The following is a 12,118-nucleotide window of genomic DNA, read 5'->3' on the forward strand; positions in this document are numbered from 1 at the left end:
TTTTTGCATGCGAGTGATGTTTGTGAGTGAAACGAAATGGTACTTCATCAGCTTCATGTGTTTGTGGATGTTTTTACCTGCACTGGTGCCGATCCACAGAAGATCCTTACAGGCCAGCAATGCCGTGATTCTCAGACAGGCAGCTTTGTGCTGTCTGATAATCGCATCCGCACCTGTATGGGGAGGAAAAGTGGTGAGGATGAAGGGAGGAGAAAATGGGAGACAGTGGAGAGAGAGAATGCATGAAGTGAGGATTCCAATTTAGGGAGGATAGACAGGTAAAATATTTTAAATTGTGAATTAAAGAGAAAAAAGCTCCTGCATATGAGCTGCTGTCTACAATTAGAAATATAATATGTATACACATTTCTGTCACTCTAAATATCTGTGTGTGCTCGTGTTCCCAATGTGTTTTACCTGCAAGCATCTTATGCACAGCAGGTGCCACATCCACCTCTGTCAGGCTCTCCAAGGTCTGAGCATGGTAAAGTTTGACCTGTGCACTTCCCTGCAACGCCAACCACACACCCTGACCGTACGCCACCATGCAAGTCACGCACCGACTGGTGTCTGTGCCAACCTGGAACCAGTGCTGCGAGCAAGAGAAGACACACACACACACACTGATTGTTCTGTCTGCATCGTCGCTTATACGCATACCGTACACACATGCATCCATCCTTCTACCTACCTCTTGTACCAATGTAGTTGTGTTGATAATAAGCACTCTGTTCTGTGAGCCACACCAAAGCTTTCCTCCCACAGGAACCATTTTGGTGACAGGGCTACTGGGCGTGCCCAGAACTAACGTCTGAGAAGACTGAGGGTCCCAGAAACTACCTGCAGATTGAGATTAAGGGGGGGGGGGTCATACAGAAATAATATAAAATGATACAGAAACAGGAATTATGTCTCTACTTAAATGGTTGAAGCAAGCTGGATTAACGATAATGTCGGCACTCCCAATATTTAATGTTCAGAAAAACGCTTCAGCTTCCACAGAAACAAAATTGCTCCACACGCCCATTTTACCTGCTTCTCTCTGATAGACGATCACCTCTCCACTGGCCAACGCCACAAACACTTTGTTGTCCAAATACCTGAAGGAGGAAAAATACAAGGATGGACGTCGAGTAAAGCACACAATGAATCAGATAACACTAATAATGTAGGCTCCACAAGAAAATACGCAGAGAGCTTGAACAATAAAGTAGAGACCAACATTACACAAACCTGATAAAAACACATTTGAACACAGCTGCATCAAATAGCTTCCCATTCTTGTGGCTCAACATTGTTTATTGTCTAATGCAGCATAAATTCCACTATTACTTCTAATTTTTAAAGTCAAAGTAGTGGAAAAGAAGAGAACTCACAATATACAGAGGATGGAAGCTGAGTGTTGCATCTTCATGCTGTTCTTACGATTACGGATGTTGTCCGAGGATTGGTACACATGGATGCTAACAGGAACAGAAGCATTATGGGAGGTTAGGTGATGAACTTAGAAAACGTTATTACATTAAGTGGTTATTAGTGTTCTATGTGCAAACAGAAAACTAAAGTTAATTCACATGAAGGTTTGTTTATGGTGTGTATGTGAGTGAGTGTGTGAGTGTATCACACACCATCCATCCTCTGTGCCCAGCCACACTGAGCTCTGGTAGGCCTCCGGGTCAATGCTGAGCAGGTCTTCCAGGCTCGCCCTGGTGAATGAGCCTCGAGAGGAGCGGCGCATGGCGCGGCCGTCCATGGCGCTCTCTGTGTGGCCACGGCCTCCTTCGCCAACCCCTAACCTACCGGGAGCGCCGTAGGTGCTCGCCACCGGGAACTCCTGCTCCTCCTCACTGCTGGTGGTCTCTGTAGCCATGTCCTTGGAACCTGGGCCCTCGTCATCTGAGAGGAAGACATGAGAGTATGAGTATCTGAGTATAAACAATAAGTGTGTGTGTGTGTGTGTGTGTGTGTGTGTGTGTGTGTGTGTGTGTGTGTGTGTGTGTGTGTGTGTGTGTGTGTGTGTGTGTGTGTGACTGGAGTGTTTTTGTACTCACTGCCATAGCTGGATGATATGGTGGAGTGACTGGCCTGACTCTGTAGAGTAGAGGAAGGGCTGGGTGAATCCTCGTCATCCGTGTCATCACTGTCAAAAGGAACAAGCTCTGCCCCTGGTCCTGGAAACAATCAGTTCATCGTGAACATTGGTATTCAATAGAAAACTGCAGTATACACAGGTAGAATACAAGTCAATGCCATTCATAAAGGCCAATGATAGGAACAGATAGGATCATACTATTGCAGCTAATAGTTTACCATACAGTTTGTTTTAAAGTAGGAGCTGTTGCTACTTGTCATGTTGTGAAACCCTTGAGGACTAACCTGTGGGTTGCTCTGTCAGCGCCACAGATGAATGACAGATTGATATATGGAGCTGCTGCTGGGTGTGACCAGGTGCTGCGGATGCAGTAGCCAGGGTGGGCTCTGATCCACGCTCCCTACGAGGTTAAGAGTCATTGGTTAATGGCACAGAATATAAATTAAGTCAGGGATAGAATCAATGAACCAGTCAAGTTCTGCTTTAGCATTTTTTAAATGCAATAGTGTGTGTGTGTGTGTGTGTGTGTGTGTGTGTGTGTGTGTGTGTGTGTGTGTGTGTGTGTGTGTGTGTGTGTGTGTGTGTGTACCAACCTTCCCTTGAGTCCAGGTACGGCAGCAATACATATGATCCTCGCTGAGCAGACAGCGATGCAGGCCTCAACTGTGGGCTCATCTTTGATGTTCAACAGACACACCTGGAGAGAATACATCATCATCCCATCAGTCAAGTTGTAGCTGCAAAAGTTAAATTGTGTTTTTTTTTCTCCACCAGAAAGCCCATGGACTAATATAATAATATGTTCTCACCTGTCCCACGTATCCATCGCTGTTACACACCCACACCTCACAGCCACTGTCAGGACAGCTGTGGCTGGGAGAGGCACACGAAAACTGGAGACAAACAACAATTGATGAGTTGATTACTTCTGAACACCTGTAAAGAGACCTTGCCTACAGGTATTCATTCAAATTAGATACATCATCTATAACACACACACACACACACACACACACACACACACACACACACACACACACACACACACACACGCGCTGCTCTCACCTGCATTCCACTGCGTGTCTTCATAATAGGAATAGCCTTCAGAAACTCTGGGTCCCACTGGTCCTTGTTCATTGCTAAACACAACAGCACATTGATAGTTTACCAAATAAGGTAGCTCTAGGGTACAATTAATCCTAGTCAGAATCATTAACAAGACAATTGTAATCTTAGTATTAAAATCAAAAAGCCATTTTTGACTAATGAAGCTTGAGAAAACTGCAACAAAAATAATTTACGGTGCTTAATGCAGCCGACCAGAGAGTTTTTACTTAACCTGAGGAGAGTCAAAGGACAGAGAGTGTCATATTGTAAAGCCCTTTGAGGCAAAATTGTGATAAATTGGGCTGTATAAATTAAATTAACTTGACATGAAACCATTGCATCCACCTCCGTTGTCTACTGTACCCAACAAGCTACAGTAAATAATGTTTAGCTTTTTCCCTCACCTAACTTCTTCTTGGCGTCTTCAAAGCTCTGTTCAAAGTTGGACCGCGTGTCAGGCGAAGTGAACTCGAAGATGAAGCTGTTCTCGGCGGAGGCTGTGGTGAACTCCAGCTTTGTGGGCAGGGAAGTCATACTGAAGGCCAGAGACTGCTTCTCCGACAGCTCCCTGTGCACCGACGCCAACAGGTCCTTTATTACCTCATCGAGGGACTGAGAGACACGGAAACAACAAGAACAAAGACAAAGACCATTAGATGTCGTACCACATCATAACCGAAGACGATAAGACGGATCAAAATAAATAAAGTAATTCTCATTGCGTACAAAAACAAAAGGGGTGAAGATACAGTAAAACATGTGGCGGCTGTTTGCATGGTTTGTGTGTGTGTGTGTGTGTGTGTGTGTGTGTGTGTGTGTGTGTGTGTGTGTGTGTGTGTGTGTGTGTGTGTGTGTGTGTCCACAGTACCTGATGTGGGAAGCTGAGGGTCTCAGACAGTTTGCTGATCTGACCTAGAGTGCTGAGATCCTCGTCTAATCGGCTAATCATCTTCTGGATGCTCTCCTTGTTTGTTGCCTGAGTGGAGCCTAAAGCGAGAGAGATTTATTTCAAGTAAAACACCATCATAATGAAAAAACTAAACACCTTAAAGAAAAGAACAGTAGTGTCTAATTTAGATATTGATGAGAAAATATTTGCATTCTTTAGTTTCTTTTGTGTGAAATTAATCAATAAGGAATCTCATTTTGTCTCCAGAGGTATTAGAAGCTACACATGAGGTCATGATCATCATATGAAGAAAACATTGAACTGACGGGATGTGTTTCATGCCATCAGCAGTGAGCAATCTGTAGATGGAGCCTTACTTTTCACCACCTCCACGTCCTCCAGGGGAAGCTTCCACAGGAACTTGTATTTACTGGAAGTATCAATCATACTTGCAGCAGAGTATCTGAGAGAGAGAGAGAGAGAGAGAGAGAGAGAGAGAGAGAGAGAGAGAGAGAGAGGGAGAGGGGGAGAGCGCAGCAGAAGAAGAGATAGAAAAAGAAAATTATTTTTTTGGATAAAACGTGGCCTATTTTACAACACCAGGAGGTAGTGTGGTTTGAAAACTGTATTATGATGGTGTGTGTGTGTGTGTGTGTGTGTGTGTGTGTGTGTGTGTCTGTGTCACGTACAGGCTCATGGAGCTGCGTCTTAATGAGCCAGACTTCCTCTTGAGAGTGGTGCAGATGATCAGATCACTGAAGAGGAAGAGAGAACGGTCTTTCTTTCCACCAACTGTCTTCTACAGAGAAAGAAAAGAGAAGAAATGCTCAGAAAATCTTAGCTTGGGCTCTAGATCTGTTTTAATACAATATTACATTTATGATAGTCTTCTTCAATAATTTCCAATACATTTACATATTTTCCTTGACATGACACCAATATAGAAACCGTACTATGCTAGCGTATATTTGTCAACTCAGAAAGTACTTCTTACCGCCTCCATGACCATTTCCTGCCTCAAGAACTTCCTCTGGGGGTTCAGAATCTGACACACACAAACACACACAGACAGAGCATCACTTAATATACCTTAAAAATAACTGTAAAGTGTTGTCACTCTTTTAGGATTGAATGATATAGCTGAACAAAAGCATTTGGAAAGATGCAACGTCATAGTATAATTCTAATGGGGATTGTTTTTTTACAATTTTCAAAGTCAAATTAATCAATTGATCAAGAGGACAATCTGCTCAATAATCAACAATGAAAACAGTTTTTGAGTTGCATCGTTACTGTGATATATATCTCACATGTTCAACTCCTTCTATGTGCGCCTCGATCTCCTGGATGACCCTGGCCTCCCTCTCCGCCTCCTCAGCGGAGCGCCGGCCCTTATTGATCCTCTCAGCCAATCGCTTGATGTCTCTCTGGGCGTCCAGTAAGTATGGGTGGTCCGGGTGATCCTCTGGGGTGTGCTTGAGCAGGTCCTTGAACAAAACAAACACAAATGAATTAATCTCCCTTTACATGAGCTTCTTGTCACACAGGATGAGGCCACTTAACAGCATCCAGAAAGCAGGCAGTTATATGTTGAGATAATTCACCTTCACCAGCAGCTCATATCGAGGAATCCTCTGGACTGGTTTGATCATCAGATCACCCAGAGCCTGTTTCTCCTTGTTCTCACGCATGTTGTGCTGTCGGGGTGAAGATAGGAGAAGGATGGAGACAGAGCATGGACATAAGAGAATGTGGAAGACTCAAATAATAATATGTGTGCAATTCCAGTCTCCGCCACAAGATGGCGGAGTGGTTCCACTCTGAAAACCCATCTGGCATGAAGCTCTCTGTGGTTGAAAACTAAGAACAGGATGAGGACATGACAGGTTTTTGTGGTGCCCGATTACAATTTCTGCATTGGTGCTTCTGTCTGTGGTGCCAATTTGTGCTGTTATTCCCATACATTTATTTCTGATGGCACACCACAGCACATCAAAGTGGTCTACCATGTTTAACTGGACATATTGCAAAAATATTCCAGGGTTTGTAAGTCAAATTATCTGGTTGAATTGGTTTAAAGAGATGATTTGAGACAGTAATAAGTCCTTACTTATATAGTTTCACACCCAGAAAGAAAAAAAAGATACGTTTACTGAAGAGAAACTCAATTTCAGTAGTTTTCTGGCATCCTCCGGTTCTCCCAAGCAGAGTAAGAAAATCAGTGCAGACAATAAAGCACCTTTCAGGTTCTAAAAGCTAGTTGTCTAGACTAGCTTCGAGCAGCCGTCTGGACAAAGCGGGACATCCTGTGACTCAGTCAAACACTCACCTCCAGAAACTTGTGAAACGCTGGCTTGGCCTCCTTGGCGATCCTCACAGCATCTTTGGCATTGAGAAAGTTGTCGATGTACGCTGAATACATATTAGCAAGAGTCTCTTTGGAGAACTGGAGAAAAGCAGAAGAGCACATTTAAGTTACTTTGTGTGGACTTTTATGCAACGATGGTTTGTTCAACATTAATGTGACAACATACATTTGTGTTAGATTAAACCACAACCCTGCTAGTAAAAGAAAGTTAATCACTATGTGAAAATAACGTTCTTTGAGTTGGAGCAACATCTTAAGTAAAGCAGAATATGTGAGGGGCTGGTAAAAGAAGTACACAGCGATAGAGAGTGCAGCAGGAATTACTTATTTGTGGAGGTCAACCTCTATGTTATCATTGCACCGTTTCCCTCAACAAAATGCCAAAGGGATTTTTCCATTGGATTATTGCAAAAAAATAAACTATGTAGTAGAAAAAAACATTCATGATACTTACACTTTTTATTCTAGTTGATATTCTTTACAAATGAACACTATTTCTATGATTTTAAAGCACGAATGCAATTGGTAAAAAGTAAACATTAGGCTCAAGACAAACTACACCCCGGTGGCATGAGAGTGACAACGAGGCTGTGAAGGCGGAGGATGTTTGTTGACTCATATAGCCACTTGTTAGAAACTGCCTTTTTTAAGGCATGTCAAACTTAATAATTCAAGAGAGATATTTGCTGACATGCCAAAGAGAGCTGTGACGGAGAGGTTATCTTGGTGTTTTCAATCAAAACTGATTGAAAACACCAAGATAACCTCTCCGTCACAGCTCTCTTTGGCTGTTATTATGATTATTCTATTCTATAATAGAATATTCACGCGATCAAACATACTTATAAACACACACACACAGATGATTCACCCTGACCTGCTTAATTTCCACAAATAGAAGGCAGAGCACAGATAGACTGAAAGCTCCAAAAACAAAAAATAAAAAATAAAAAAGACAATAACAGACTTAAGTCACAATGTGTGTTTTACGTCAGAGTGATGAAATAACCTGACCCTCTTCGGTTCCTCCCTGCATTTCTCTTTTATCACCCATCTCCCCATTTCCTCTCCTCTCTCCTTTCTCCCTCTTCTTAGTCTTGAGGAACAGCAAGAGGACAGACAAATAAAATCTGAGGACAACATAAGTTCTATTTCATCCATCCTGACAGCCAGAGGCTGTGCTTAACACTGCACATACGCAGGTTGAGTCTTTATATTTTAGAAGTCACATGTGACCTCGGATGACCTCAGCCGGGTATAAATTCCAGTGTCATCCCTGAGATTAGTCCTTTGTCATATTCTCGCTTACGCAGGCAAACTACCATGGTAGCATTATCTTAAGCTAAATGTGTCTATGATTAAAGACCTCTGGAGCTCTGTTTGCCGTTTGGACCATTGAGCCCCGGACCGGTCATCACCAGTATGATATGGAGCATCCTCATTTGTGAACATCAAACGGTGAGATAGATTGACATTGTTTTATTTAACATTAGAGTAACAGAGAGCGTGTCCGCTCGGTGTTGGCTAGATTGACAACGGACCGTTGTTCGTTGTCAATGAGTGACTGTCGGTGAGTGAATCAAGTCTGGGAGGAGGAACAGGCGGCTCGGGTTTCACTTTGAGGCTCAATGCAGCGTTTCACCAAAAGGTGCTGACACACTGCTATCTCAACCAGCAGAGCCAGCTTGTGCAGTTTGACCCCTCATTAGGAGAGGAGAGGTCAAGGCTGCTGTGGAAGCCATATGGCGATCAGAGCAGCTCTTTGTCTGTTGTGGTGGTCCTAAGGAGGTCTGTGCTCTTTCGAAACAGCGCCTTTCCCACTGGATAGTGGAGGCCATTGCTTATGCATACAGAGCGATCGGCCGTGCTCTGCCATCCGGAGAGAAGTGCCCTTCTACCAGGAGTATCTCCACATCTTGGGCGACCCGAGAGGTGTGCCTCATGGACATCACCAAGCACATTCACCAGATACTACATAGTGAACGTTGCCAGCCTCCATCCACTGAGCGTGGTGCTTCTGCCAAGTTCCTCTGCTTCATCCAGTGTTAAGCACTGCCTCTGGCGGTCAGTAAGGAGGAAATAGAACGAAAGTTACGGATGTAACTACGGTTCTATGATTCCTGGTAACTCGGCAGAATCTCATGAGAGGTTTTCATAGGACTGATCTCAGAGATGACAGAAGATATCCAGTGTTAAGCACAGCCTCTGGTGGTCATATAGAATTCATAGACCTGTAGTTACATCCGTAACTTTTGGATTAGTCACAGGAGAAAAGAGAGCGAGAGCGAGAGAGAGGCTGAGAGCTGAAGAACAGGAATGCACTCCATTCTACTTCATATAGAAGGCAAAATGTATTTGTTATTTTTCTGTTGAATATACCATCAACTGATCTAGTCTTAGCTATCTTAACCATTTGTCATTACAGGGCACAGAGAGAGCAGTAAAAGAACATACTTGGTTTATCTGTGTCTAAAAATACGAATAAGAACCAATTCAGCACTGTGAAATAACCCTGTTAAAGTAACCCCTCTTAAACAAATTAAGCGGACATTTTCCACAAACCACAGTGGATCCTGCAGAGCAGACACCTGAACAAAAACGACTGCCCCGTGTGAGGCTCGAACTCACGACCTTCAGATTATGAGACTGACGCGCTGCCTACTGCGCCAACGAGGCCTGGATCTCCCTTAGGCTGCAGAAAACTCAAACGCTGCAGCAGCGGGGACAGAGGAGGGGGAAGCTTGAGGATCAGTATGAGCTGTGCGGCTCAACCACAGCTGAGCAAATACCTTAGTTTTCTCTCACCATTATGTTCTTCTGTTGCCGTACCTTTCAACATATTCACAATGTATATACAATTATTTTATGAATGTAACTCAGGACGTATGAAGTGTTGTTAAAATTAAGTTATGTTACATTTCAGTTTTTAGCTGCAGCAACTTTTCCTCAATCTACTTCTTCAACTGCTTGTCTTTCACTTAAAAGTTTCCTGCATTTCACCCATTGTCATTGTGTGATAGTGTGTGTCTCCATTGAGTTTGTGAAACTGTTTCATTCACGCTGGGAGGTGTTGAGAGGGATAACAATAGCATTAACATAGCAAGAGCATGAGGTTTTTTCCCCCCACCTAATAAAGAACAAAAGCAGTGGCCGCACTGCATTCTGGTCTCTTGGTCTGTCTATGAAGAAACTGGAATATGTGCTTCTTCTGACTTTATGTAAACCGTTAGAGCTGAAACTAGAATTTATTTATTCTTTCATTCTATTTCAACCTGACATTTAGTCTAATACAGATGTTTTACAGCACTTTTTTAAAGTCTAGGTTCAGAGCCATCCTCGGGTCATGGGAAACTTTAAATGGGTCGACAAGAGGTCACTGGGAAAACAAAATATGGAACCAGTGTTGCCAACTGTCTCTTAATAAAAACAGCTTCCCTTCAGTCCACTCTGCTGTCAATAATGCTTTTGAAGACTGTTTATTCATTCAAGCTCTAGTGTAGTTGAACACATTTTATATTGCATCCCATTCTAGTAAAAGGAGCAGTTGGTAGCTGTTGTAAGACAGAGGAGCAGCTAACTAGCAGCTCTTTCAGGGACTTGAACCGGTGACCTGTTGGTTCCCAAGCCAAGTCCTCCATACTGAGCAAAGCCATCTTAAAGCATGTGCAAGAACAGATTTACAGCACTGAACAACAATCTGCTATCAAACCTATATAGAAATTCTGTCCTGAGCTTATCTTGCAGTGATAATAAAAACAAATATACAGTGAAGCAATAAAACTGTCCCAGAGAAGCAAAGTGCACTACATCTTTTGAACAGAATGAGACGTGTTTTTAGGTGGGCTGGTCATTAGTTGCTGTTGATTCTAGCTTGAGGATGTACTTCTATAGTTCATAGTGTTGCAATTTGCATTATAACAACATTTAGTCTTCCACACACCACCATCCTTACTGTTTTGGATTCGGAGAAGTAAAGGGATAATTGCTACTCTCAGAAGTTAAGGGTCTCGCACACTCACCTTACATATCACATACACAAGCTAACAATGCTAATACATGCTAAATACATTCTACAGCACAAGGGAGAGAGCACAAAGAAAACTCTTCAGTAAGGCACTAAAGTTGCTTTGTTACAGTTGGCTTTCCACAGTCACCGGTTCTCTATAACATCATGTCAACAACAAACCTGATTTCCCCAGCTAGAGAATTTGTATCGACCACATTTAAAAGTGAACAGGTTTTTAAATTGATTTGTTGCCCCCTGCATGTGTATGATAAAAGACTTAAGTCAGGGAAAGTAACAGTGGAGCAGCTGGAAGAAAGGAGAGCATTACATGTGGTAATGCACCCTCGTACCTTCAGACGTGGAAAAATAGCTGGTGACCCACTCTCAAAATGGGTTTGGAAAGTTCAAACAAATTAGTAGACTCATATGAATTGTATTTCTTATCATTACAAATAGCAGGAGAGGACACTTCTTGTCATCTCTACTCACTGATTGGATGAGGAAGTGCCCAACGGTCTGCCTGTCGTGCCATTGGCTGACGCAGCCGACAACTTGCTCCAGGAAGTGCTCGTGGTGCTCCAGGATCTCGGGGATCTGATAAAACATCTCGTCCACCAGCAGAGGGTCCACTATGGAGCCGCTGTCCGGCTGCTTGAGAGGACGCAAGTAGCCCTGAGGGGACAAAGACAACCAGTTTGTTACAGACTATTTCAAATAATTTGAACATTATATGCACAAGGTTAGCTGTCGGGGGAATTTGTTTCTAGCATCAAGACCTTTGAAAACTAATTATTGTTATAGCTCCTCATAAGCAGAAATAACAAACTTAATTTCCATGAAAACACAAGGTAAACAGAATAACAAAGGTTACTTGTGTAACCCCGGTTCTCTGAGTAGCATGAGTGAGTATCTCAAATTGGGAATGCCTATGGGGAAGCTGAAGAAGGTGTGTGAGAGATTGAAAAAGGGCCCATGAGGTAGATAGGCCCCTGATAGAATGAGCCCCTCTGGTGGCTGCAGCCCTTTAGAGCTAACGGGGCCGCGTCACCTCAGCCTGAACGTCGGGCAATCGGATCTTGAGCTTAGCTGCAGCGCGTTTGTGCACGTCCAAGTCAAATATGAGGAAAGATGAGTTCCCATCACCCGCTGGAGCCGCCATTAAGGGTTTGGGTTTTGCAATCCGGCCAGACAGTCGAGTAGTTTGCTCATTAGCATAAGTATTGTACATGACTTAAATGAATGTGTGACAAATCAGTGTTGAGTCAACTGAACTTAGTGATTTTTCAGTCTAAATACAATATTAACTATTCTGATAGTTCTGTTTTCGGTCAACAGAACTGTAATTATTATAAAAACATTGTTAAGTACAGCTCAGATTTGAATATTTATGCCACACCAGGTATCCGGTCCTACGTCAACTGACTAAACTGTGATACAAGCAATTCACACGATTCAAGCGAAAATTTCTATTCACAGAAACCTTCCTAAGTCGCCCGAAAAGGAAACTGCAAAGAGTCAGATTTCCGCTTTGGACCGCGCTGCCGTCGAGCCGTCTCAGCTGAACCACATCTGAGACCCCCCTTCAGTCACCGTGGTAACACTTACTTTCTCTGTGTCTCCATGGGAACACAGCCCAGGATTATTCACTTTGTGGCC

General features: G+C 43.2%; 1 protein-coding gene across 1 annotated transcript in view; it reads right to left on the reverse strand.

Annotated features, from left to right (window-relative positions):
* The window catches only part of arhgef17 (Rho guanine nucleotide exchange factor (GEF) 17), a gene marked incomplete at both ends in the record, with an annotated part of 50,784 nt that overhangs the window by 948 nt on the left and 37,718 nt on the right, over positions 1–12,118 (reverse strand). The window contains 20 exons of the mRNA XM_079225138.1: positions 78–173; positions 418–592; positions 692–840; positions 1,033–1,100; positions 1,377–1,463; positions 1,629–1,896; positions 2,052–2,171; positions 2,377–2,492; positions 2,686–2,789; positions 2,902–2,985; positions 3,158–3,231; positions 3,604–3,811; positions 4,068–4,186; positions 4,466–4,551; positions 4,778–4,887; positions 5,083–5,133; positions 5,399–5,575; positions 5,693–5,785; positions 6,418–6,534; positions 10,952–11,134. Coding sequence (XP_079081264.1) covers positions 78–173; positions 418–592; positions 692–840; positions 1,033–1,100; positions 1,377–1,463; positions 1,629–1,896; positions 2,052–2,171; positions 2,377–2,492; positions 2,686–2,789; positions 2,902–2,985; positions 3,158–3,231; positions 3,604–3,811; positions 4,068–4,186; positions 4,466–4,551; positions 4,778–4,887; positions 5,083–5,133; positions 5,399–5,575; positions 5,693–5,785; positions 6,418–6,534; positions 10,952–11,134 — 2,485 coding nt within the window. The remainder of the gene's footprint in view (positions 1–77; positions 174–417; positions 593–691; positions 841–1,032; positions 1,101–1,376; positions 1,464–1,628; positions 1,897–2,051; positions 2,172–2,376; positions 2,493–2,685; positions 2,790–2,901; positions 2,986–3,157; positions 3,232–3,603; positions 3,812–4,067; positions 4,187–4,465; positions 4,552–4,777; positions 4,888–5,082; positions 5,134–5,398; positions 5,576–5,692; positions 5,786–6,417; positions 6,535–10,951; positions 11,135–12,118) is intronic.

Source organism: Taurulus bubalis, assembly GCF_910589615.1.
Source record: "Taurulus bubalis genome assembly, chromosome: 10".
Classification (NCBI taxonomy): Eukaryota; Metazoa; Chordata; class Actinopteri; order Perciformes; family Cottidae; genus Taurulus; species Taurulus bubalis.